Source organism: Balaenoptera acutorostrata, chromosome 4, assembly GCF_949987535.1.
Source record: "Balaenoptera acutorostrata chromosome 4, mBalAcu1.1, whole genome shotgun sequence".
Taxonomy (NCBI): Eukaryota; Metazoa; Chordata; class Mammalia; order Artiodactyla; family Balaenopteridae; genus Balaenoptera; species Balaenoptera acutorostrata.
The window spans coordinates 22,458,516-22,484,256 of record NC_080067.1 but is presented as its reverse complement, the minus strand read 5'-3'; the positions used below and the strand labels follow the sequence as shown (position 1 = coordinate 22,484,256).

The 25,741-nt window shown below is 37.3% G+C and overlaps 1 protein-coding gene across 2 annotated transcripts in view; it reads left to right on the top strand.

The window, feature by feature from the left end:
- STAG1 (STAG1 cohesin complex component) overlaps window positions 1-25,741 on the top strand; it is a 434,186-nt gene that overhangs the window by 353,072 nt on the left and 55,373 nt on the right. For both annotated transcript variants that reach the window (XM_057545017.1, XM_057545018.1), the window contains exons 15-16: window positions 5,259-5,376; window positions 14,347-14,450. In XM_057545017.1, the coding sequence (XP_057401000.1) occupies window positions 5,259-5,376; window positions 14,347-14,450 (222 nt within the window). The remainder of the gene's footprint in view (window positions 1-5,258; window positions 5,377-14,346; window positions 14,451-25,741) is intronic.

Sequence of the window (25,741 nt, the reverse complement as noted above, 5' to 3'; positions counted from 1 at the left end):
TCTCTTTCTTCTCATTTTACTTAACTTACTGTGTTTGGGGTCTCCTTTTCACAGGCTGCATGTTCGTAGTTCTCATTGTTTTTGGTGTCTGCCCCCAGTGGGTAAGATTGGTTCAGTGAGTTGTGTAGGTTTCCTGGTGGAGGGGAGTAGTGCCTGTGTTCTAGTGGATGAGGCTGGATCTTGTCTTTCTGGTGGGCAAGACCACGTCCCTTGGTGTGTTTTGGGGTGTCTGAACTTATTATGATTTTAGGCAGCCTCTCTGCTAATGGGTGGTGTTTTGTTCCTGTCTTGCTAGTTGTTTGGCATGGGGTGTCTAGCACTGGAGCTTGCTGGTCGTTGAGTGGAGCTGGGTCTTCACGTTGAGATGGAAGTCTCTTGGAGAGCTCTTGCCGATTGATATTACATGGGGCCGGGAGGTCTCTGGTGGTCCAATGTCCTGAACTTGGCTCTCCCACCTCAGAGGCTCAGGCCTGACACCCGGCCGGAGCACCAAGACCCTGTCAGCCACACGTACCTGTGGCAGGATGGTTGTCACGATTTCCACTACACACACCTAGACTGATGGTGAGCCCACCTCCTTCAGAGCGAAGTGCTGACCAATAGCACAGACCCCCAGGGGGATGTGGCAGGAGGTCAGGCTGAGTCAGTCCATTGACCTGAATATATCTGGAAACTGGGTGGCTAGTGTTGGAGCATCTGCAGAGGCAGGGGGCAGCTGTGGCTCACCACGTGGACAAGGACACTGACAGCAGAAATTCTGGGAAGTACTCCTTGGCGTGAGCCCTCCCAGGGTCCACCATTAGCCCCACCAAAGAGCTTGGCAGGTGGATTCTTAGCCACTGTGTCACCAGGGAAGCCCTCCAGATCCTTTTGAATCCCAGGGGTTTTTTTATAGCCATCGAGAATGCTTCAAGGCCTTCCTTCTTATAGCTTCATCTTTTGCTACCAATAGAAGGTCCTTGGTATGAAGTGTCTGAAAGGCGATTGTAACCTTTTACCCTATTGGCCACGTTAAAATTTTTTTTTCTTGGACATGGATCTTTTCTTATAGAGATTTGAGAGTAGCAAGTTATGTGGCCATCACACATGCCCCAAGACAGGAAGACTGTATCATAAATATTATATCAAGCCAATTCCTGACAGACCATGTTATACTGATTGTTGTCGCTAATACTGGTGAATTTGAAACTCTTAATCAGAAAATGGGCCAACACATTATCATGTCCTCCTGGTATACACGTTGAGTTTGAAACTAAGTGGTTATTGGTGTTAACAGAATGCATTCTACTAAGCCACCGCCTTACAGTCAGAAAGAGGAAATGCTCAAAGAAGTTTGCATCTATATTGAGAATATACACACAAAAAAATTCTAGAATGATAACATTCTTGAGTTAAATTTTAATATGCCTTGGTTTAAGGCATAGAAAAGTCATCCTTAAAAATGCCAGTGCTAGTGAAATTATACTATTTAAAGCCTTGAATTGTGCCAGCAACTCATACAACTGAAAAACCTCATGATAAAAAAGTCAAAATGAATGAGATATCACCAGTTGACCAGGACAGTGAAGAATTTGTGGAAACTGTAAAGTAAATGACTGTGAATTCCAGTAGAGTTAAGTAACCCATACCCCCACAGGAGACGAAAAGAGGGAAAATCTTTTCGAGATTTTCTGGTAGAAATCTGAAATACTTTAAAGATCAGAGCAACAAAGGCTGGTGAAAGGAGTGAGCTGTCAGTAGTAATTAAGTGTCTGCCCTTTAGAGGAGCTTATTCCTCACTTTAGAAATGCTGGTCCAGGCATTTGGGATGTGGGCACTGGTCTGAGAAGCAAAGTAGTGAATAAATACCCCAGATATATATGGCCATCAGTAGGGAGAGGGAACTTCTGCACTCAAAATGCAAAGTGCATACCTACAATTAGAGGAAAAGCCTACCTGATTATAGATCCCCTTTTTCCACTTTCCTACACAACCAAGGAAGCCAGGACTTTGCAACCAGATTCAAGAAAAGGATTCTAGCTACCAGTATTCCTGAGTCTGGGCTCATTAATATATATGTACCGGCAACCAAGAAACACTGAAGCTTGAAAAAAATCAATATCATGAAAAAGAAACACAAGGCTCAACATACTGATGAATTTTTTTTTTTAATTTTAGGTATTTTAGGTATCTATTTTTTATTTATTTACGATTTTTGGCTGAGTTGGGTCTTCGTTGCTGCGTGCAGGCTTTCTCTAGCTGCAACGAGCAGGGCCTACTCTTCATTGTGGTGCACGGGCTTCTCGTTGTGAAGCACAGGCTCTAGGCGCGCAGGCTTCAGTAGTTGTGTCGTGCAGACTAAGTAGTTGTGGCTCGCTGCTCTAGAGCTCAGGCTCAGTAGTTGTGGCACACGGGCTTAGTTGCTCTGCGGCATGTGGGATCTTCCTGGACCAGGGCTTGAACCTGTGTCCCCTGCATTGGCAGGCGGATTCTTAACTATTGCACCACCAGGGAAGCCCCTGATGAAAATTTTTGATTAATGCCCCCAAATATAAGAAGAAGCAATTATGAAAGAGGAAGAGGCTTCTTAGAAATTAAAAACATGTATTCCAAAATGTAGGTGAGAGGTGGATTATTAAATGACCTGAATAGACATAACCAAAGATTGGGATTTTTGCAGGAAGTAGTGCAAAAGAGGAAAGAAATGAAAAGTATGAGAGATAAATTAAGAGACAGGGAGTACAGATTAAGAAAGTTTATTATATTATCTAGTAGAAACTCTGTAAAGAAAACAGAGAGAATGGAGGGGAGGAACTAATCAAAGGATAGGCAATTAAAATGTTTACTACCTATGTACTCTATATGCAGGGTATTACTTGAGGGTGTTTTCTAGCAAAATGAAAAATGGATGCAATAACAGGAAAATAAGGAATATAAGAAGTATTGGTGAGCAAATAAATCTGAAAAAAATTAGAACTAAGCCTAAATAATATGGTTGTGAAGCTTAAGGCAGGTGTCTGAAAATTATTTTTGGTGATCTTGGTGATGGAAAAAATATAAGTTAGAAAATAAAACTCTGCAGGAAGCACAGCTTAAAAAAAAAGAAAATGTCATCAGGAGAGCACAGGGAAGCAGATGCCAACATCTGTAATCTCAATAAATGTAAATAGACTAACATGCTTTATTAAAAAGGCAGATTGTCATTTAGGGTTGAAATAAAGGAATTAAAATGTTTACAAACACACCTTAATCAAAAATTTAACACAGGAAGTAAACAAACTGGATAAATGCTGGATGTAGTTAACAAAGGCTTACAGAAAGCTGAAAGGACAATATCATATAAGATAAACCAGAATTGAGGGCCAAAAGCATTAAGAGGGGCAGAGAGGATATGTATAGAAGGTATAATCCACCAAAAAATATAATTGTGAACTTTTTTATACCTATTCTACAGACATGTTTAAGTATGTCAGGCATAAAAGCAAGTTTATTCAGCATAGGGTTTTTTTTTTAATTTTGGTGAAATAACAGAATTTACCATTTTAACTATTATTAAGTGTACTCTTCATTGGCATTAAGTACATTCACATGGATGTGCAGCTGTCACTGCCATTGATATCCAGAACTTTTTCAATATTTTCCTACATTGAAAACTCTGTACCCACTAAATAATAACTCCATTTCAGCATAGGCTTAATAGCCTATTTTTTGGAAACTATTGGTTTTTCTGTTTTCTGCTGTTAATTTTCATTTTTGACACCAGATTGTGCACTACTTGTGCCTGTCACTGTTGGAATGATGTTACTTATGGTCTAGGGATATTTTCCTAGGATATGTGATTTAGAAAGTTTGAATAGACCTGGCTGCAAACCTTTGTCCATCTTCTTCCTTAAGCAGAGATGCTAATCAATAGTATCTACTCTGGCTTCGACAAAAAACATTGGGAAACTGTGGGGTGCTGTGTGTGTATGCGTGTGTACGTAGTTTTCCTAAGGCATTTCAGAAGCCAGAATGTGAGATTTGAAATGCAGTGGAAATGAAGTATAGAATGCAAGAGGTCAAATGAGGCAGAGCTTTAAATAGATCATCAAATTTTTCATAGAAGTTAAGAATAATGATAGAATTAGGAATGAGGAAGAAAAGCAACTCACGTGCCAAATGTGCCATGACATCTGTAGATAATCAGTAGGTCTACCAAGGTGACTTCACACATTTTCAGGCCACTCCTTATGATGCAAAAACCATTTTCTCTCACAAATACAAGAACATATAACTGAAATATGAAATAGTACTTAACGTTCTATGTGCTATACACTCATTTTTACTGTGTTTCATTTCTTTGAAACGTTGGTCTCAATACATTAAATTATTCTAACAGCCGGTGAACGGGTTGCAATGTAAAGTTTGAAAAGTGGTTTAGCTGGTTGTCATGAGACTCAGAGGTGGTAGAACGTTTATGCAAGGGTAGAGAAGTTAATTGTAAGTAGCAGAAACCAGAACATGGCCAACCCTTCTACTTACCTTTTCTAAAGAACTTTACTAAAGTAATTAATATTCTTCACAGTTCAATGACTGACAGGTGGTAAAGCGTTCCATGTGAAATGTTTGTTGAGGAACTTGAGAGTGTTGTTTACTGTGGGAACATGGGTTCCAAAGAAAATTGTCAAGAGTAATGAGCAGCAAAAAGTGGAGGTGAGGTGAGATGTGGAATTCATTGAGTTAAGTGGAAATGAGAGTGGAAAAACAGAGAGATGGAGTAACTTACATTTTGACCTTAACCAAATAACAGAGATAAAAAGTAAGTAAGGCTGGTACCAAAGTGTCAAATGGAATTCTGAGAGGAAGTAATTGATTTAAAAAAAAAAAAAAAAAAAAAAAGATCGTTGTAGAGAGAGACAAATAAAGAGTAATGAAAAGTACCCTAAATCCAGCTTATAACTTCAGGAAAATTGTTAACTAGCTGTACTCTCAGTTTCTTCATCTATATATGATGTCATTGAACTAGGAGATTCTTAACCTTACTACTATTTTAAAATGTTTAAGTCTATATATTGCATCCCCATTATCAACAGTGGAATGCAAATGTGTGTATATGTATGTATGTATGTGTGTGTATATATATATATATATATATATATATATATAGTTCTGTAAGTGGCTCTTGGAAACATTGTGACCAAGCAGTTTTAATTATGAAGAAAATGGCTTAATAACTCAATATATTATTACTGATTTCTTCATTAAATGTTCTTCAGTCACATTTGATTTGTTATTTTTAGTTACACGAACATGCTGCCTACTTGGTGGACAGTTTGTGGGAGAGCTCTCAAGAACTGTTGAAAGACTGGGAATGTATGACAGAATTGTTATTAGAAGAACCTGTTCAAGGAGAGGAAGGTATAGTATTTCGATAAGTTGATTTACATATTATTTTGGGTTTGCATTAATTATTATACCACCCTGTATAGATCACTTCTTCCAAATGAGTATATGCAAGCGTACTGTGTATCTTTTTTTGCAAAAAGAACAGTTTGTTTCCTGTAACAAGCAAGGATGTCTCAATAGTGTATAACATCTTTCTGTATTAGGACTACTACCATTCATGCCACACAAGTTTTTTAAATCCTATAAATGTCATGTAGCATTCAAAAAAGTTTTCTTTATGCTGATTTGAGACACAAAGTACTGACATACTTAATGTAAAAAAAAAAAAGGCACATGCAGAATCTTTTTGCTATATATGTGTACTTAACCTTTCACATACAATGATTTAATTAGACCACAATCATCCCCTCTTTTGTTATATCTTTTTAAAAATTAAAATAAAGAAATCAAAAATAAAGTCACTTACCTAGCTATTCAAGAAATAGGGAGAAATAACTGCTGTATTGATAATTTCCAAAGTATGCATCTTATATTACACTTTGTGTAATAACATGAACAGCAAAATGGATATGTATACTTAATAAACCATTTATATTCTAAAAGCTTATATGAATATTAGCTCCTTAAAACTAGCAATGCTTTTTCCTCTGTATAGCTTGTTTTTCAGTCTAGCCCACAACAGTAGTTTAAAGAACTACTATTTCATTTAATCCATACAAAGTCCTAAAATGTAGATGATACCTTGATGTAAGTGAGGCTTGTAATGAACTAAACATGGACTTCAGAATCAAAAGAAACAGATTCAGATTTCTAACTCTGTCCTTTGTGACTTATGTCCTCATTTTTTCTGCTCCTTAGCTTCCTTTTCTTTATAATATAAGGATTCTTTTTCTTATTTACCTTATATAGTTGTTGTGAGAATTAAATGAAATAGTGTACTATTGATTCCCTATTCTGTTTCCCCTGCTTTTCTATGTAGCTCAACCCTCTGGGATATAAGAGCAGAATGAGCCATCACCTGCAGTAGATTACCTAAACAGTATAGTGACCATCCCCCAGTGTTCTTTCCAAGCAGTGATGCTAATTGGTATTATCTGCTCTGGCTTTGACAAAATTCAGTGAGAGAAACAATAGCTATGCATCATACCCAAATACACTCCAGTAAACTGGCTGAAATTGCTTCTTTTAAATTCAAGATATTTGCCTCACAACCTCATTCTTTTTTTTTTTTCCCCTCATTCTTAATCTGTAACACAAATCCTTCCCCAAAATTTCCCAGACCTTCTTTCAAGGTAGAATTTATTATAGTATATTTGACTCCACCTCTGATTATTATTTACTATATTTGCATGTGCTTTTTTTCCCTCCGTATCTTTGGTAAGAAGACGGGTCTCTTATTAAGTTGACAGGACCTTCTGCTCACTAGGTCAAACTCTCAACTGTACTCTGGATTCCTTTCACTTTTGAAGTAATCAGAGGAACATGAACATACATTCTACATTGTCTTTATTTTGCTCATACATGTTCCTGCTAAGTTCACTGACTTCATAAATCTATTTGTAACTAATCTTAATATTTTCTCTAGCAAAATCAATTTCCTTTCTCATCACTACAGCCCAGTCAACACTTGAGCAAAACACTTGGCATAGTATTTAATAGTACATTTCATCCATTTTCCTTCCTTGCTTGTGGCCATAGAATCAGCAAATTGTCAGAGTAGGTTAGAGCTTCTTATTTATGATTCCAGGCCATTTTTCTTTTTGTCACATATGCTCTATACGGTTATTTCCAAGGATAAGGGAAGCAGGGGACTTAATAAATTAAGGGAAGAAGAGCCAAGGTGCTATGATTTGGTATTGTTAACTTTTTACTCTCATTTAAATAAGATGTGTCAGTCAGAAAATAGTAATTACTCTGTCCGTCAGTCATCAAGGTGTTCTAGATGGATCTGCCTTCTTAAAATAACTATGTATTATTAGGTTTTCTTTGTGGTTTAAATTTAGTTGACATTGGGTTTAACTTTCAGTCAAGAGATTGGTTAGGTTTGGTTTCGTTTGGTTTGGCTTGGTTTGGTTGGTTTGATTTTAGCTAGAAAAGTGAGTTGTAAAATGGGGAAAAAATTTTAAGTCAACCACAGTTTTAGGGTATGATTGAATCTGGGAAGGCAAGGCTGGAGAATTTATGTGTAACAAGTCCAGAACTGTTTTGAAATCATGATTCAACTTTTTTTCATACATTTGTCCATATGTTTGCTGTGCCACATATAAGCTCTGGTATGGAATGGTATCCAAATCAATATTCTGAGCTACTATTTTGCTATATTTTATGATAACAAAATGCCATTAGTGATTTACTTATTTCCTTAAGACTAATTAGAAATTAAGTTATACTTTACGTAAGTGAAGTGTGATAGATATTCCAGTGGAGGAAAGTCTAGTTAGCAGTTGCAAATATAGGACTAAAATTTGGGAAAACAGACACATTGTCAGAGACTACCAATAGCAATTTAAATCACAACTGCTATATATCAGAACAAAACTAACACTCGAAAAGATACATGCACCCCTGTGTTCACAGCAGCACTATTTACAGTAGCCAAGACATGGAAACAACCTAAATGTCCATTAACAGATGAATGGATAAAAAAGATGTGGTACATATATGCAGTGTACCACTCAGCCATAAAAAAGAATGACTTAATGCCATTCGCAGCTACATGGATGGACCTAAAGATTATTATACTAAGCGAAGTAAGTCAGAAAGAGAAAAACAAATACCATATGATATTATATGTGGAATCTAAAATATGACACACATGAACTTATCTACGAAACAGAAATGGACTCACAGACATAGAGAATAGACTTGTGGTTGCTGGCCGGGGGAGGGGGTTGGATTGGGAGTTTGGGACTAGTAGATGCAAACTATTATATATAGAATGGATAAACAACAAGGTCCTATTGTGTAGCACAGGGAACTATATTCAATATCCTGTAATAAACCATGATGGAAAAGAAGAATAATAATAAATAAATCACAGCTGCTGTAAGACTGCCTTGCAGTGTTTTTAAGGGACAGGGTATTTTGGGGGTGTATGTGTATTCTACAGCAAAATCAAATTGCTGGATAAATTTTTAGTGTAATGTGAAGGTCTGGTTAACAAGTAATCAGGCAAAAACAGGGCCGTAACTAAGTCATTTAACTTCTCTGGGTCTTAGCTTCTTCATTTATAAAAAAGGCTCTTTGATTAGATAAACTTCTGTGATCATTTCTTTTTTTTTTTTTTAAACAGTTTTTGAAACATTTGATAGCTTGCAATGAAAGCTAATGATTTCTTTTTTTTAAATATATTTATTTTTATTTATTTATCTTTGGCTGTGTTAGGTCTTCGTTGCTGCGCATGGGCTTTCTCTAGTTGCGGTGAGCAGGGGCTACTCATCATTGCAGTGCACGGGCTTCTCATGACGGTGGCTTCTCTTGTTGCAAAGCACGGGCTCTAGGCATGTGGGCTTCGGTAGTTGTGGCACGTGGGCTCAGTAGTTGTGGCTTGCAGGCTCTAGAGCGCAGGCTCAGTAGTTGTGGCACATGGGCTTAGTTGCTGTGCGGCATGTGGAATCTTCCCGGACCAGGGTTCGAACTCGTGTCCCCTGCATTGGCAGGCAGATTCTTAACCACTGCGCCACCAGGGAAGCCCTGTGCTCATTTCTAATGCTAGAATTCTGTGATCCAGTTGATGGGTGAAGTAATGTGTATAGTGGAATTCTTCAAGTAGGAAATCGTTAATTCACTTATAATTTTAAAATATTTATTGACCACCTTCTATGTGCTGTTATACTAAGCACTGAGGGTGCAGTCTTAAACAAGGTCAGCTCACTGCCCATATGGAACTTACATTCAAGTGGGGAAGGCAGACCAAAACTAAGTGGTCAGAATAATTTCAAAAGTTAATAAGTATCTGTGATGGATAATAACAGTAAGAAGGGGTCCATCTTTAGATTGAATCCCAAAAGGAAGATCTCTCTAAAGAGGCCACCCGTGAGCCAAGAATCTAAAGGATATGGGGGCTAGCCATGGGAAGTGTCAAAAAAGAGCTGCCTAGATAGAGGAAATAGCAATTGCAGAGTATCTGAAGCATGAATGATATTGTTATATTCCCGGAGCTGCAGTAGCTTGAGCACAGTGGGCCAGTGGCACCAGATGAGATAGAGGCAGAGCCCTGATGATGTAGAACATTTAAGTCCATAAGTGGATTTATTTAGTTCATTCTAAGTGTAATAGGGAGCCACTGAAGGATTTTAAACAGGGGAGGGATGTGATCAAATTCGTATTAAAAAAAAGTGCTTTTTGTCAACATGGTTTCTAGTGGTCTCTATGGGATATGATAAAAATGTAAAAGATGAAAATAGATTATAGAAAGAAAAAGCCCATGGTGAGTTCTAAAGATTGTGGATAGGAAGGGGACAAAAGCAGGAAGAGCAAGAAAGAGTGAGAGCAAGCTATATAAAAAGGATAGTAAGAGTTCATTGTACGCTATAGAAGGCCCAGTAAAGAGGGTGTTCAAGAGAGCTATGGTTAATAATATCACGTATTGCAGAGGAGAAAAAGGACTATGCAAAGACCATCAGCTTTAAGTGAAGATTTAGGTTGTTGGTGACTTTTTAGTGTTTCTTTTCAGTGATATTAAGGAGAAAAGCCAGAGTTCAGGGTGATAAGACTGAAATCAATAATGAGAAAATGGAGATGATGTGTAAAGAGGTTTCTGAAGACTTAGAAAGTTGTGTAGGTATTTGGTAATTCATAATGCGAACAGCCACCCTTTCCTTTCTATCATTGTGGCTGTTTGGCTCTTGTCTGTGGCTTAAAGCTTGCTTTGTTTTCAGTTTTATTATTTGGTTTTGCTGTTTTATCCCCAAAGAGATTTCAGTTAAATTTCGAATGTTTTGAGTTTACCATATCTGAATGGATGGTTTCAAATTATAAACTAATAAAATTGATGGCATTGGACACTGTATAAGGTTGAGTTTTTCTTCAACACTAATGTATGGATTTTAGTGTATAATAGTGGAATGTTTCTACACTATGTAAGTTTTTCTCTCCTCACTTTCCATAGAACTAGATTTTTTTTCATAAATAATAGAAAATGCATTTAGTTCATAGACAATCTTGTCATTTCTCTATCCCTAGCCGAACTGAAAAAAATATGAAATTCTAGAATCATAAAATAGAAACTTGATTGTTTTATTGGATCAGGGAGTATAAATAGAAAGCTTAAACTGTTTCTTGTGGTTTTCCTAAGACAAGCTAAAGTTCATGTGCTTTTCCTATCACAATTAATATGTGAAACCAAAAATGATTGAATTAAGATGTACATACATATTCCTGTTCAGGATGATTTTGGTACAGAATAAGGGATAAGATGTTATGCCTTTGTTTGCCTTTTCATTGCTGTTGTCCCAGTTTATTTTCAAATAATCAATACAAACTTCTCAATTTCTAAAGCTTAATATTTTTTTTCTTTTAATTTATGCCTAGTTCTGTCTCTATAATCCCCACATCTATTGGTCTTTTTATTTTTAATTGGTCTTTAACATAAATAAGTATACAGAGAAAAGAACAGAGAGGAAGGAGGGAGGGAGACAGAAAGATAAAATTAAACTATTCAAATTAGTCTCAAAAATGTATCTTTAAAAATACATAGGAATGAATTCAACAAGAAAAGTACAGAATCAGTGTGAAGAAAATCATAATGTTTCATTAAACAATGTCAAATAAGATATCATAAATGAAGAGCTATATCATGTTCCTGGCTGAAAAGATTATTAAAATGTCAGTTCTTCCCAGTGTAATGTATAATTTTCTTAAAAATACCAGTTCAAATTCCAGTAGGTTTGAGAGAGTTCTGGGAGGTGAGAGAAGGAACTAAGCAAAATGATTTTAAAGTTTATATAGACTGGGACTTCCCTGGTGGCACAGTGGTTAAGAATCCACCTGCCAATGCAGGGGACACGGGTTCGAGCCCTGGTCCAGGAAGATCCCACATGCCGCGGAGCAACTAAGCCCGTGCGCCATAACTACTAAGCCTGCTCTCTAGAGCCCTTGAGCCACAACTACTGAGCCTGCGTGCCACAGCGACTGAAGCCTGTGTGCCTAGAGCCCACACTCCGCAACGAGAAGCCCACGCACCACAACGAAGAGTAGCCCCCGCTTGCCGCAACTAGAGAAAGCCCGCGCGCAGCAACGAAGACCTAACGCAGCCAAAAAGAAAATAAATAAATAAATTTATTTTTTTAAAAAAAGTTTATTACGTAGACTCAGTGAAGTAAGTCAGATAGAGAAAGACAAATATCATATGATATTGCTTATATGTGGAATCTTAAAAAAAGGGTACAAATGAACTTATCTACAAAACAGAAAAAGAGTCACAGACATAGAAAACAAACTTATGGTTACCAGGGGGGTGGGTGGGGGAGGGATAAATTGGAAGATTGGGATTGACATATACACTCTACTATATATAAAATAGATAACTAATAAGGACCTACTGTATAGCACAGGGAACTCTACTCAGTACTCTGTAATGGCCTATATGGGAAAAGAATCTAAAAAAGAGTGCATATATGTATATGTATAACAGATTCACTTTGCTGTACACCTGAAACTAACACCACATTGCAAATCAACTATACTCTAATAAAAATTAAAAAATAAGAGTTTATGTAGAATTTCAAGCTTATTTTAAAAAGGTGGTATAGCATAGTGCTTAAGAGCATATAGACCTTGGAGTCAGACTACCTGGGTTCATATCTTGGCTCTACTACTGAGTGCTTTGAAAAGTTATTTAACGTCTCTGTGGCTCATTTTCCCAATCTGCAAAGTGTGAGGATATTAATTCCTATCTCTTGGAATTGTTTTGAGGATAAAACAAGTAAATATACATAAATCACTTATAACCATGCCTTACACATAGAAAATACTTAATTGTTTGCTACTAGCTTTATAGAAATTAGATATTTTTTAGGAAAAGGACTAGATAAGGGAAATTTGTTCAACTAAATATTCCAATTAGTTGAATTAAGTTACCCATTAAGGTATATTATAACATTATAAAGCTGTTATAATCAAAACAGTGTGTCCTTGTAATAGAAAAATAGATTAGTGAAACTAAATAAAGAATCCAGAAATAGATCTAAGTATATATAAGCACCTAAAACATGTTTAAAGGTGACATTTCAAATAAACCAGGGAAAGCTGGTTTTATTTAATAATGGTAGAGGCATAATTGGCTGCTCATCTGGTGGGAATAAACAGACCCATACTTGATACTATCGGCAGAAATAAATTTCAGACAGATTAAAGATGTAAAAGCAAGCAACAGATGGAGACAGAAAAGAAAATATATATCTATAATCTCTAGGAGAAAGGAGATCTTTGAAAGCAATACAAGAAACCCAGAAGCCTTTTTTTTTTTATCAGTATGAGATGATAGATGTTAACTAAGCTTACTGGGATAATCATGTCACGATATATATAAGTTAAATCATTATGCTGTACAACTTAAACCTATATTGTATTGTAGGTCAGTTATCTCAAAAAAACTGGAAAGAAAAGAGAGCAATCTGAAAGCCATAAAAAAAATAAGTACAGATATGACTTTGTAAAAGTTAATAATTTCTGGCAGAAGATACCATGAGGAGTCTAAAAACAAAAGAACAAACTGGGAGAAAATATTTGCATCATTTAAGACAAAGTTAGGGACTTCCCTGGTGATGCAGTGGTTAAGAATCCACGTGCCAATGCAGGAGACACGGGTTCAATCCCTGGTCCGGGAAGATCCCACATGCCACAGAGCAACTAAGCCCATGTGCCACAACTACTGAGCCTGCGCTCTAGAGCCCGTGCACCACAACTACTGAGCCTGTGCTCTAGAGCCCATGAGCCACAACTACTGAGCCTGCATGCCACAACTATTGAAGCCCGTGCGCCTAGAGCCCGCGCTCCGCAACAAGAGAAGCCACTGCAGTGAGAAGCCCACGCACTGCAATGAAGAGTAGCCCCCACTTGCCGCAACTAGAGAAAGCCCACACACAGCAACAAAGACCCAATGCAGTCAAAAATAAATAAAAAATAAAGAATCCAAGAAAGGTGAATAACAATGGAAAAATTAGCAGAGAATAAACTAATAAACAAGAAAATACACTCCACTAATTAGTAGTTAGGCAGGAGCAAAATAACATACCATTTTCAATCATTGGATTGGCAAACATTAAAGGGACTTTATAACATCCAGTGCTGGCAGGGATATGAGGAACCAAACATTCTCATCATTGCAGTTGGAGGTGTGGATTGCAGTAAGTAACCTTTTTGATTTGTCAGTACCAAGATTTTAACCTTTGAGTCATTGCTCCCCCTCTTGAAATGTATTCTTCAGAAATAAAAGTATCAGTTATATAAATATATGTGTACTTATGATATGTATTACTGCATTGTTTATAAACGTGACAAATTTGGGGAAAATTTGCATGTTAATAGAAGGATGAATAAATTGTGGAACACAAATTATGTAATAACTTGTAATTATTTAACATAATTATTTGTACATGTCATGTGACTTGAAAGATATTCAAAATCTATTGTTAATTTTTTAAAAGGATATAGCATGTTCGTTTTTTGCTAAAAAAAAAAAAGATATATGAGCTTTGAAGTGATACAGAAGGAAAATTTTGGCATTGCCTAATTCAGAAGTATATTACAAGAGACCAAGTATTAGAAGAAACCAGAATTTATTGTCTTTTTTACTTTGTATATCTCTTTCTTGTTTGACTTACGACAAGCACATATTATTCTTAAAACAAGAAAAAAGACAAAGAATAGAACTTTAGTCTTTAAGTAATAGACCTACAGTTTTTTATAATTGTGCTCATTTTTGATACATGGCTATTGTAAAACTCTCTACTCATACTAATGTGTTTTGTTTCACTTTAGCAATGTCTGACCGTCAGGAGAGTGCTCTTATAGAGCTAATGGTTTGTACGATTCGTCAAGCTGCTGAGGCACATCCTCCAGTGGGAAGGGGTACCGGCAAGAGAGTAAGTTATATTAGAAATCTACAAAAAAAAAGAAAAAGAAAAAGAAAGCTTTTAATGTAATTAACTGTCTTAAATATTTGAATATTTTTTGTAAATGATATATGCTGTGGTAGTTCATCTTATATTCTGTCTACTCAGGTTCCAAAATAGATTCTTTGCATCCATGCTTCTATAGCACCTATAGCTTCTAGTCTAGTATCTTACGAATTTTCACATTCATATTTGTTAAAGGTACAGAAAGGCTCTGAAGGCGAACTGCCTAGTTTTGGAAGCTCTTCCACTTAACATCTATGTAATCTTTGGACAGTTGATTATTTTCTTTGTTAATTTCCTTACCTATAGTATGGGGCTAATAACACAGGTGTTATTGCTATTCAAGATGAACTGAGATAATCATGATGGAAAGACTGGCTCCAGTAGTGTGAAGAGGTAGGCAATTCCTCTCTGCCAAAAAAAAAAAAAAGTGTAAAACTGGAAAAATTGTCAAAACCCATATCAGGGCTCTGGAAATTAACCAAAGATAAAACAACAAATTGAGAAACATTTATGGGCATATCTTGGAGATATTGTAGGTTCAGTTCCAGACCACTATAATAAAGCAAATACCGCAGTAAAGCTAGTCACATGAATTTTTTGGTTTCTTGATGCATAAAAAGTTGTGTTTACACTATACAATAGTCTATTAAGTGCGCAATGCTTTATGCCTAGAAAAGCAATGTACATACCTAAATTTAAAACTAGTGTATTGCTAAAAAAATGCTGTTATCTGAACCTTTAGCGAGTTGCAATCTTTTTGCTGGTGGCAGTTTCTTAAAATAAGACAAAAATGAGGTTTGCCTCATTGATGGAGTTTTCCTTTCACAAACAATTTCTATGTAGCATGCAATGCTGTTTGATAGGATTTGACCCACAGTAGAACTTCTTTCAAAATTGGAGTCAGACCTCTCAAACCCTGCCACTGCTTTATCAACTAAGTTCATGTAATATTCTAAATCCTTTGTTGTCATTTCAACAATCATCACAGCATTTTCACCATGAGTAGATTACATCTCTAGAAACCACTTTCTTTGCTCATCCATAAGAAGCAACTCCTCATCTGTTAAAGTTTTTGTCATGAGATTTATCACATATTCAGTCTCTGCTTTGAATTCTAGTTCTCTTGCTGTTTTCACCACATCTGCAGTTCCTTCCTCCGCTGAAATCTTGAACCCCTCAAAGTCATTCATGAAGATTGGAATCAACTTCTTCCAAATTCCTGTTAGTGTTGATATTTTGACCTCTTCCCCTTGAATCATGAATATTCTTAGTGTCGTCTAGGACGCTGAATCCTTTCCAGAAAGTTTTCAATGGACTTTGCACAGATCCATCAAAGGAATCACTATCCATGGCAGCTATAGCCTTACAAAATCTCTTTCTTTACTAATGAAACTTGAAAGTCAGAATTATTCCTTGATCCATGGGCTGCAAAATGGATATTGTGTTAGGAGGCATGAAAACATTATTCTCATGGTGCATCTCCATCAGAGCTCTTGGGTGACCAGATGCCTTGTCAGTGAGCAGTCATGTTTTGAAAGGAATCTTTTCTTTGGGCAGTAGGTCTCAACAATGGGCTTAAAATATTCACTAAACCATGTTGTAAACAGATGTGCTGTCACCCAGACTTTGTTGTTCCACTGATAGAGAACAGGCAGAGTAGATTGAGCATACTTCTAAGGGCCCTAGGACTTTCAGAATAGCGAATGAGCATTGGCTTCAACTTAAAGTCACCAACTGTATAGCTATGAAAATCCTACGTGGCATCTTCTTTTAATATAATGCTGTTTTGTCTATACTGCAAATCTTTAGTGTAGCCACCTTTATTAATTATCTTAGCTAGATCTTCTGGTTAACTTGCTGAAACTTCTACATCAGCAGTTGCTGCCTCACCTTGAACTCATGTTATAGAGATGGCTTCTTTTCTTAAATCTCATGAACTAGATTCAGCCTTTTCTTTTGCAGCTTTGTCACTTCTCTCAGCTTTCATAGAATTTAAGAGAGTGAGCACCTTGCTGTGGATTAGGCTTTGGCTTAATGGAATGTTGTGGCTGGTTCAATCTTCTATCCAGATCACTAAAGCTTCTTCCATATCCGCAATAAGGCTGTTTTACTTTCTTATCATTCATGTATTCACTGGAGTAGCACTTTTAATTTCTTTCATGAACTTTTCCTTTGCATTCACAAGTTGGCTAACTGTTTGACTCAGGAGGCCTAGCTTTTGGCCTGTCTCAGCTTTCAACATGCCTTCCCCACTGAGGTTAATCATATCTAGCTTTTGATTTAAAGCAAGAGATGTGTGGCTCTTCTTTTCACCTGAACACTTAGAGGCTTATTAGGGGTTAGTAAGGTTGTTAATTGGCCTGATTTCAATACTGTTGAGTCTCAGGAAATAGGGAGGCCTGAGGAGGGGGAAAAGATGGGGGAACAGCTAGTTGGTGGAGCAGTGAGACACAACACTTATCAAGTAAGTTCCCCATTTTATATGGGTGCAGTTTCTGGCACCCCAAAACAATTAAATGGTAACATCAAAGATCATTGATCACAGATCACCATAACAGGTATAATAATAATGATGAAAAAGTTTGAAATATTGCAAGAATTACCAAAATGTGGCACAGAAACAGACACACAAACACAAAATGAGCAAATGCTGTTGGGAAAATGGTATCAATAGACTTGCTCAACACAGGGTTGTCACAAAGTTCCAATTTGTTTTCTTCAAAAAAGCAATATCTGCAAAGCATAATAATGAGGTGTGCTTGTATTCTTGAAAAACTGCTGAAGCTTCAGGTTAAAGCTGTAGGAGTCTACAGCCTTCCTGCCTAGGGTTACAGTATACACAGAACCCACAAGCTTGATTGGTGACATCTGTAATTTTACCAGAGTGGCACCGTATGTAAAAACCAGCAACTTTGCTGTCAAAGGAAGCAGACTCAATATGGGACAAATGGGAAAAGTCCACAGCTTTGTCAACTAGAAATGGCAGAAACAAATAAGGAAAACCTGTACCTGTGATATTCAGAGATTGTGTGTGCAAGTTGGTAAGAATAGTGAACCAGCCAAGAATCTAACAAAAAAATGCTAGAAATAAGAAAGCCATAAAAGGATTAAACTCTTCATACATCCCTGGCTGACTGGGAAACCTGAGAGAACCCAGTGGAAAATAAAAGTCAAGCAAACTTACACAGTGGCTGAAGTTTGAATGTGCTCTCTATCCCACAAACAGATCAGGTCTCAGAGACTAGGAGCCCTGTAAATTTGGAGCATTTGAGCACCACCTCTACCCAAATCATTGGCTGACTAGTGATCTATTGAAACACAGAGGAGACTCCCAGGAAGACAGGCTGAAAAACAAAAATAAGAATAAAAATTCCCAACAGAAGCCACACATCATGGGAGAGACAAATTACACAGTTTAAGTTAAAGATTAATTTGTTAAAATGACACTTAGAAAAATAATTTTTAAATACATAGTTATTACAGGATATTATCCAAAAATGTCCACTTTTCCAGAAAAATTGAAACCATGCAAAAAACAAAAACACAGTAAAGTGTGACCAGACTCAGGGGAAAAAAGTAGACAGTAGAAATGGTTTCTCAGTAGGCGCAATTGTTGGGTTTAGCAAATACTTCAGAGCCCTTTTTTATAAATATGTTCAAAGAATTATAGGAAAATATGTTCAGAGAATTCCAGGAAAAGATGATAACAACAAATAAGGAATCTCAGTAATTCCAATTTTTCAAATGGAAATTCATGAGTTGAAAAGTACAGTAACAGAAATTTAAAATTTATTAGATAAGCTCAACAGATGTGAGATGACAGAAGAAACAGTGGACATGAAAGATTAATAGAAATTATTCATTCTGAAAAAAACAGGAAAAAAGATGAAGAGAAATGAACAGAGCCTAAGAAATGTGTGAAACAACATCAAGTCACCAAATTTGTGTAATGGAGTGCTACAAAGAAAGGAGTGAGAGAAAGAAACAGGAAGGAAAAACATTTTAAGAATTGCCAAAAACTTCCCAAATTTGATGAGAAATGTTAATCCACAGATCCAAGAAATTTAACAAAACCCAAATAGTATAAACACAAAATATCTACCTCTAGACACAGGGTAGTCACACTGTTAAAAGCTAAAGACATAAAATCTTGAAAGCTGCAAGAAAAAAAATAACTCATGTGGAGGACAACAGCAATAGATTAGCAGTTGACTTATCAGAAGTAGTTAAGGCCAGAAGACAGTAGAATGGCAATCACCAAAAGACAACAAAATTGCCAACCAAGAATTCTAAATCCAGTAAAATTATCTTTCAAGTATGAAAGTGAAATAAAAACATTCCCATATAAACAGAGATTGAGAGACATGTTAGAAGACCCCTGCCTTAGAAGAAATACTAAAAGAAGTCCTTCCAGCTGTAAAGAATGGAAACTCTAATCCACAGGAGGAAATAGAGAGTACCAGAAATGGTAAATATGTGGGTGGATATAAAAGGCTGTGTATATTATAGTTTTTTTAATTTTTAAAGAGACATGAGATTATTTAAAGCAACAGTTATAGCACTGTAGTGTTAAGATTATAATATATATAGATATATGAGAATAACACAAAGAAGGGTAAAGGAAGTAGAACTCTCTTGGAGTAAAATTGCTGTATTTTGCTATAATTAATTCATTATTAATCTGAAGTTAGTTGTAATAAGTTGAAGAAGTATATTGTAATCCCTAGAGTAACTACTCATACCTAAAAAAGGAAAATGAAACCAACAGATAAATTGTAATAGCACACTAAAAAATGTTTAACTGCAAAGAAGGCAGTAAAGGACGAAGAGAGGGGAGAAAAAAAGACGTAAGATATATAGATAACAAATAGCCCAATGGCTGACATAAATTTAACCATATTAAACATTACATTAAATACGAATATAGGAAAGACTCCAAAAAGTAGAGACTGAGAAAACTAAAGACTGGGTATGAAATGATAATAAGGAATTATTGTTTAATTTTGTTGGAGATGTAAAGCTTAATTATTCTTGCATCTTCATCTGTTAGAGACATAATTAAATATTAGGAGTGAAATGATATACAAAGAACTTGCCTTAAAATGCTACAGAACACCATTGTTTCGGGGTGCACAAGGAGAGGGGATTCACAGCACCTCCTAAACCAGCTCCAGAGACGGGCGCAAGCCGCGGCTATCAGCACGGACACCAGAGACAGGTATGAAACGCTAAGGCTGCTGCTGCAGCCAGCAAGAAGCCTGTGTGCAAGCACAGGTCACTATCGACACCTCCCTTCCCGAGAGCCTGTGCAGGCCGCCACTGCCAGGGTCCTGTGATCCAGGGACAACTTCCCCGGGAGAAGACACGGCGCGCCTCAGGCTGTTGCAACATCATGCTGGCCTCTGATACCGCAGGCTCGCCCCACATTCCGTACCCCTCCCTCCAACTGGCCTGAGTGAGCCAGAGCCCCCTATCAGCTGCTACTTTAACCCAACCCTGTCTGAGCAAAGAACAGATGCCCTCAGGAGACCTACACACAGAGGCAGGGCCAAATGCAAAGCTGAACCCCAGGAGCTGTTCAAACAAAGAAGAGAAAGGGAAATCTCTCCCAGCAGCCTCAGGAGCAGTGGATTAAATCTCCACAGTCAACTTGATGTACCCTGCAACTGTGGAATACCTGAATAGACAACAGATCAGCCCAAAATTCAGGCGGTGGACTTTGGGAGCAATAATATATATATTTCTTTCCTTTTTCTCTTTTTCTGTGTGAGTGACAGGGTCTTGGTACTCCAGCCAGGTGTCAGGCCTGTGCCTCTAAGGTTGGAGAGCCAAGTACAGGACATTGGTCCACCAGAGCCCTCCCAGCTCCACATACTATCGAACAGCGAAAGCTCTCCCAGAGATGTCCATCTCAACGCTAAGACCTAGCTCCACTCAATGACCAGCAAGCTACAGTGCTGGACTCCCTATGCCAAACAACTAGCAAGACAAACACAACCGCACCCATTAGCAGAGAGGCTGCCTAAAATCATAATAGGGTCACAGACACCCCAAAACACACCACCAGACGCGGTCCTGCCCACCACAAAGACAAGATCCAGCCTCATCCACCAGAACACAGGCACTAGTCCCCTCCACCAGGAAGCCTACACAACCCACTGAACCAACCTTAGCCACTGGGCGCAGACACCAAAACAACGGAAACTACGAACCTGCAGCCTGCGAAAAGGAGACCCCAAACACAGTAAGTTAAGCAAAATGAGAAGACAGAGAAACACACAGCAGATGAAGGAGCAAGGTAAAAACCCACAGACCAAACAAATGAAGAGGAAATAGGCAGTTTACCTGAAAACGAATTCAGAGAAATGATAGTAAAGATGATCCAAAGTCTTGGAAATAGAATGGAAAAATACAAGAAACGTTTAACAAGGACCTAGAAGAACTAAAGAGCAAACAAACAGTGATGAACAACACAATAAATGAAATTAAAAATTCTCTAGAAGGGCTCAATAGCAGAATAACTGAGGCAGAAGAACAGATAAGTGACCTGGAAGATAAAACGGTGGAAATAACTACTGCAGAGCAGAATAAAGAAAAAAGAATGAAAAGAATTGAGGACAGTCTCAGAGACCTGTGGGGCAACATTAAATGTACCAACATTCGAATTATAGGGGTCCCAGAAGAAGAAGAGAAAAAGAAAGGGACTGAGAAAATATTTGAAGAAATTATAGTTGAAAACTTCCCTAATATTGGAAAGGAAGTAGTTAATCAAGTCCAGGAAGCACAGAGAGTCCCATACAGGATAAATCCAAGGAGAAACATGCCAAAACACATATTAATCAAACTGTCAAAAATTAAATACAAAGACAAAATATTAAAAGCAGCAAGGGAAAAAACAACAAATAATGTACAAGGGAATTCCCCATAAGGTTAACAGCTGATCTTTCAGCAGAAACTCTGCAAGCCAGAAGGGAGTGGCAGGACATATTTAAAGTGATGAAAGGGAAGAACCTACAACCAAAATTACTCTACCCAGCAAGGATCTTATTCAGATCCAACAGAGAAATTAACACCTTTACAGACAAGCAAAAGCTAAGAGAATTCAGCACCACCAAACCAGCTTTACAGCAAATGCTAAAGGAACTCCTCTAGGCAGGAAACACAAGAGAAGGAAAAGACCTACAATAACAAACCCAAAACAATTAAGAAAATGATAATAGGAACATACATATCGATAATTACCTTAAATGTAAATGGATTAAATGCTCCAAACAAAAAACATTGACTGGCTGAATGGATACAAAAACAAGACCCTTATATATGCTGTCTACAAGTGACCCTCTTCAGACCTAGGGACACATACAGACTGAAAGTGAGGGCATGGAAAAAGACATTCCATGCAAATGGAAAACAGAAGAAAGCTGGAGTAGCAATTCTCATACCAGACAAAATAGACTTAAAATAAAGACACTTACAAGAGACAAAGAAGGACACTACATACATTGATCAAGGGATCAACCCACGAAGAAGATATAACAATTGTAAATATTTATGCACCCAACATAGGAGCACCTCAATACATAAGGCAAATGCTCACAGCCATAAAAGGGGAAATCAACAGTAACACAAGCATAGCAGGGGACTTTAACACCCCACTTTCACCAATGGACAGATCATCCAAAATGAAAATAAGTAAGGAAACACAAGCTTTAAGTGATACATTAAACAAGATGGACGGGGGCTTCCCTGGTGGCGCAGTGGTTGAGAATCCGCCTGCTAATGCAGGGGACACGGGTTCAAGCCCTGCTCCGGGAAGATCCCACATGCCGCGGAGCAACTAGGCCCGTGAGCCACAATTACTGAGCCTGCGCGTCTGGAGCCCGTGCTCCGCAACGAGAGGCCGCGATAGAGGCCCGCGCACCGCGATGAAGAGTGGCCCCCGCTTGTCGCAACTAGAGAAAGCCCTCGCACAGAAACAAAGACCCAACACAACCAAAAATAAATAAATAAATAAAATTTTAAAAAAAACAAAAAAACAAGGTGGACTTAATTGATATTTATAGGACATTCCATCCAGAAACAACAGAATACACTTTCTGCTCAAGTGCTCATGGAACATTCTCCAGGATAGATTATATCTTGGGTCACAAATCAAGCCTTGGTAAATTTAAGAAAGTTGAAATCGTATCAAGTATCTTTTCCGACCACAACGCTATGAGCCTAGATATCAATTACAGGAAAAAATCTGTAAAAAATACAAATACATGGAGGCTACAAAATACACTACTTAATAACGAAGAGATCACTGAAGAAATCAAAAAGGAAATTAAAAAATACCTAGAAACAAATGACAATGAAAACACGACGACCCAAAACCTATGGGTTGCAGCAAAAGCAGTTCTAAGAGGGAAGTTTATAGCTATACAAGCCTACCTCAAGAAACAAGAAAAATCTCAAGTAAACAATCTAACCTTACACTGAAAGCATTTAGAGGAAGAAGAACAAAAAAACCCAAAGTTAGCAGAAGGAAAGAAATCATAAGGATCAGATCAGAAATAAATGAAAAAGAAATGAAGGAAGCAATAGCAAAGATCAATAAAACTAAAAGCTGGTTCTTTGAGAAGATAAACAAAATTGATAAAGTATTAGCCAGACTCATCAAGAAAAAAAGGGAGAAGACTGAAATCAATAGAATTAGAAATGAAAAAGGAGAAGTAACAACTGACACTGCAGAAATACAAAGGATCATGAGAGATTACTACAGGCAACTATATGCCAATAAAATGGATAACCTGGAAGAAATGGACAAAGGCTTAGAAAAGCACAACCTTCTGAGACTGAACCAGGAAGAAATAGAAAATATAAACAGACCAGTCACAAGCACTGAAATTGAAACTGTGATTAAAAATCTTCCAGCAAACAAAAGCCCAGGACCAGATGGCTTCACAGGCAAATTCTATCAAACATCTGGAGAAGAGCTAACACCTATCCTTCTCAAACTCCTCCAAAATATAGCAGAGGGAGGAACACTCCCAAACTCATTCTACGAAGCCACCATCATCCTGATACCAAAACCAGACAAAGATGGCACAAAAAAAGAAAACTACAGGCCAATATCACTGATGAACATAGATGCAAAAATCCTCAACAAGATACTAGCAAACAGAATCCAACAGCACATTAAAAGGATCATACACCATGATCAAGTGGGGTTTATTCCATGAATGCAAGGATTCTTCAATATACGCAAATCAATCAATGTGATACACCATATTAACAAAGTGAAAGATAAAAACCATGTGATCATCTCTGTAGATGCAGGAAAAGCTTTTGACAAAATTCAACACCCATTTATGATAAAAAAAAAAAACCCAGAAAGTAGGCGTAGAGAGAACTTACCTCAACATAATAAAGGCCATATATGACAAACCCGCAGCCAACATCGTTCTCAATGGTGAAACACTGAAACCATTTCCACTAAGATGAGGAACAAGACAAGGTTGCCCACTCTCACCACTATTATTCAACATAGTTTTGGAAGTTTTAACCACAGCAATCAGAGAAGAAAAAGAAATAAAAGGAATCCAAATCAGAAAAGAAGAAGTAAAGCTGTCACTGTTTGTAGATGACATGATACTATACATAGAGAATGCTACCAGAAAACTACTAGAGCTAATCAATGAATTTGGTAAAGTAGCAGGATACAAAATTAATGCACAGAAATCCCTTGCATTCCTATACAGCAATGATGAAATATCTGAAAGAGAATTTAAGGAAACACTCCCATTTACCACTGCAACAAAAAGAATAAAATACCTAGGAATAAACCTACCTAAGGAGACAAAAGACCTGTATGCAGAAAACTATAAGACACTGATGATAGAAATTTAAGATGATACAAACAGATGGAGAGATATACCATGTTCTTGGATTGGAAGAATCAACATTGTGAAAATGACTATACTACCCAAAGCAATCTACAGATTCAGTGCAATTCCTATCAAACTACCAATGGCATTTTTCACAGAACTAGAACCAAAAATTTCACAATGTGTATGGAAACACAGAAGACCCCGAATAACCAAAGCAATCTTGAGAAAGAAAAACGGAGTTGGTATAATCAGGCTCCCAGACTTCAGACTATACTACAAAGTTACAGAAATCAAGGCAGTATGGTACTGGCACAAAAACAGAAATATAGATCAATAGAACAGGATAGAAAGCCCAGAGATAAACCCATGCACATATGGCCACTTTATTTTTGGTAAAGGAGGAAAGAATATACAATGGAGAAAAGACAGCCTCTTCAGTAAGTGGTGCTGAGAAAACTGGACAGCTACATGTAAAAGAATGAAATTAGAACACTTCCTAACACCATACACAAAAATAAACTAAAAATAGATTAAAGACCTAAGTGTAAGGCCAGACACTATAAAACTCTTAGAGGAAAACATAGGCAGAACAGTCTGTGACATAAATCACAGCAAGATCATTTTTGACCCACCTCCTAGAGAAATGGAAATAAAAACAAAAATAAACAAATGGGACCTAATGAAACTTAAAAGCCATTGCACAGCAAAGGAAACCATAAACAAGACGAAAAGACAACCCTCAGAATGGGAGAAAATATTTGCAAACGAAGCAACTGACAAAGGATTAATCTCCAAAATATACCAGCAGCTCATGCAGCTCAATATCAAAAAAACAAACAACCCAATCCAAAAATGGGCAGAAGATCTAATAGACTTCTCTCCAAAAAAGATATACAGATTGCCAACAAACATATGAAAGGATGCTCAACATCACTAACCATTAGAGAAGTGCAAATCAAAACTACAATGAGGTATCACCTCACACTGGTCAGAATTGCCATCAGCAGAAAATCTACAAACAATAAATGCTGGAGACGGTGTGGAGAAAAGGGAACGCTCTTGCACTGTTGCTGGGAATGTAAATTGATACAGCCACTATGGAGAACAGTCTGGAGGTTCCTTAAAAAAATAAAAATAGAACTACCATATGACCGAGCAATGCCACTACTGGGCATATACTCTGAGAAAACCATAACTCAAAAAGAGTCATGTACCAAAATGTTCATTGCAGCTCTATTTACAATAGCCAGGACATGGAAGCAACCTAAGTGACCATCGACAGATGAATGGATAAAGAAGATGTGGCACATACATTCAATGGAATATTACTCAGCCATAAAAAGAAACAAAATTGAGTTATTTGTAGTGAGGTGGATGGACCTA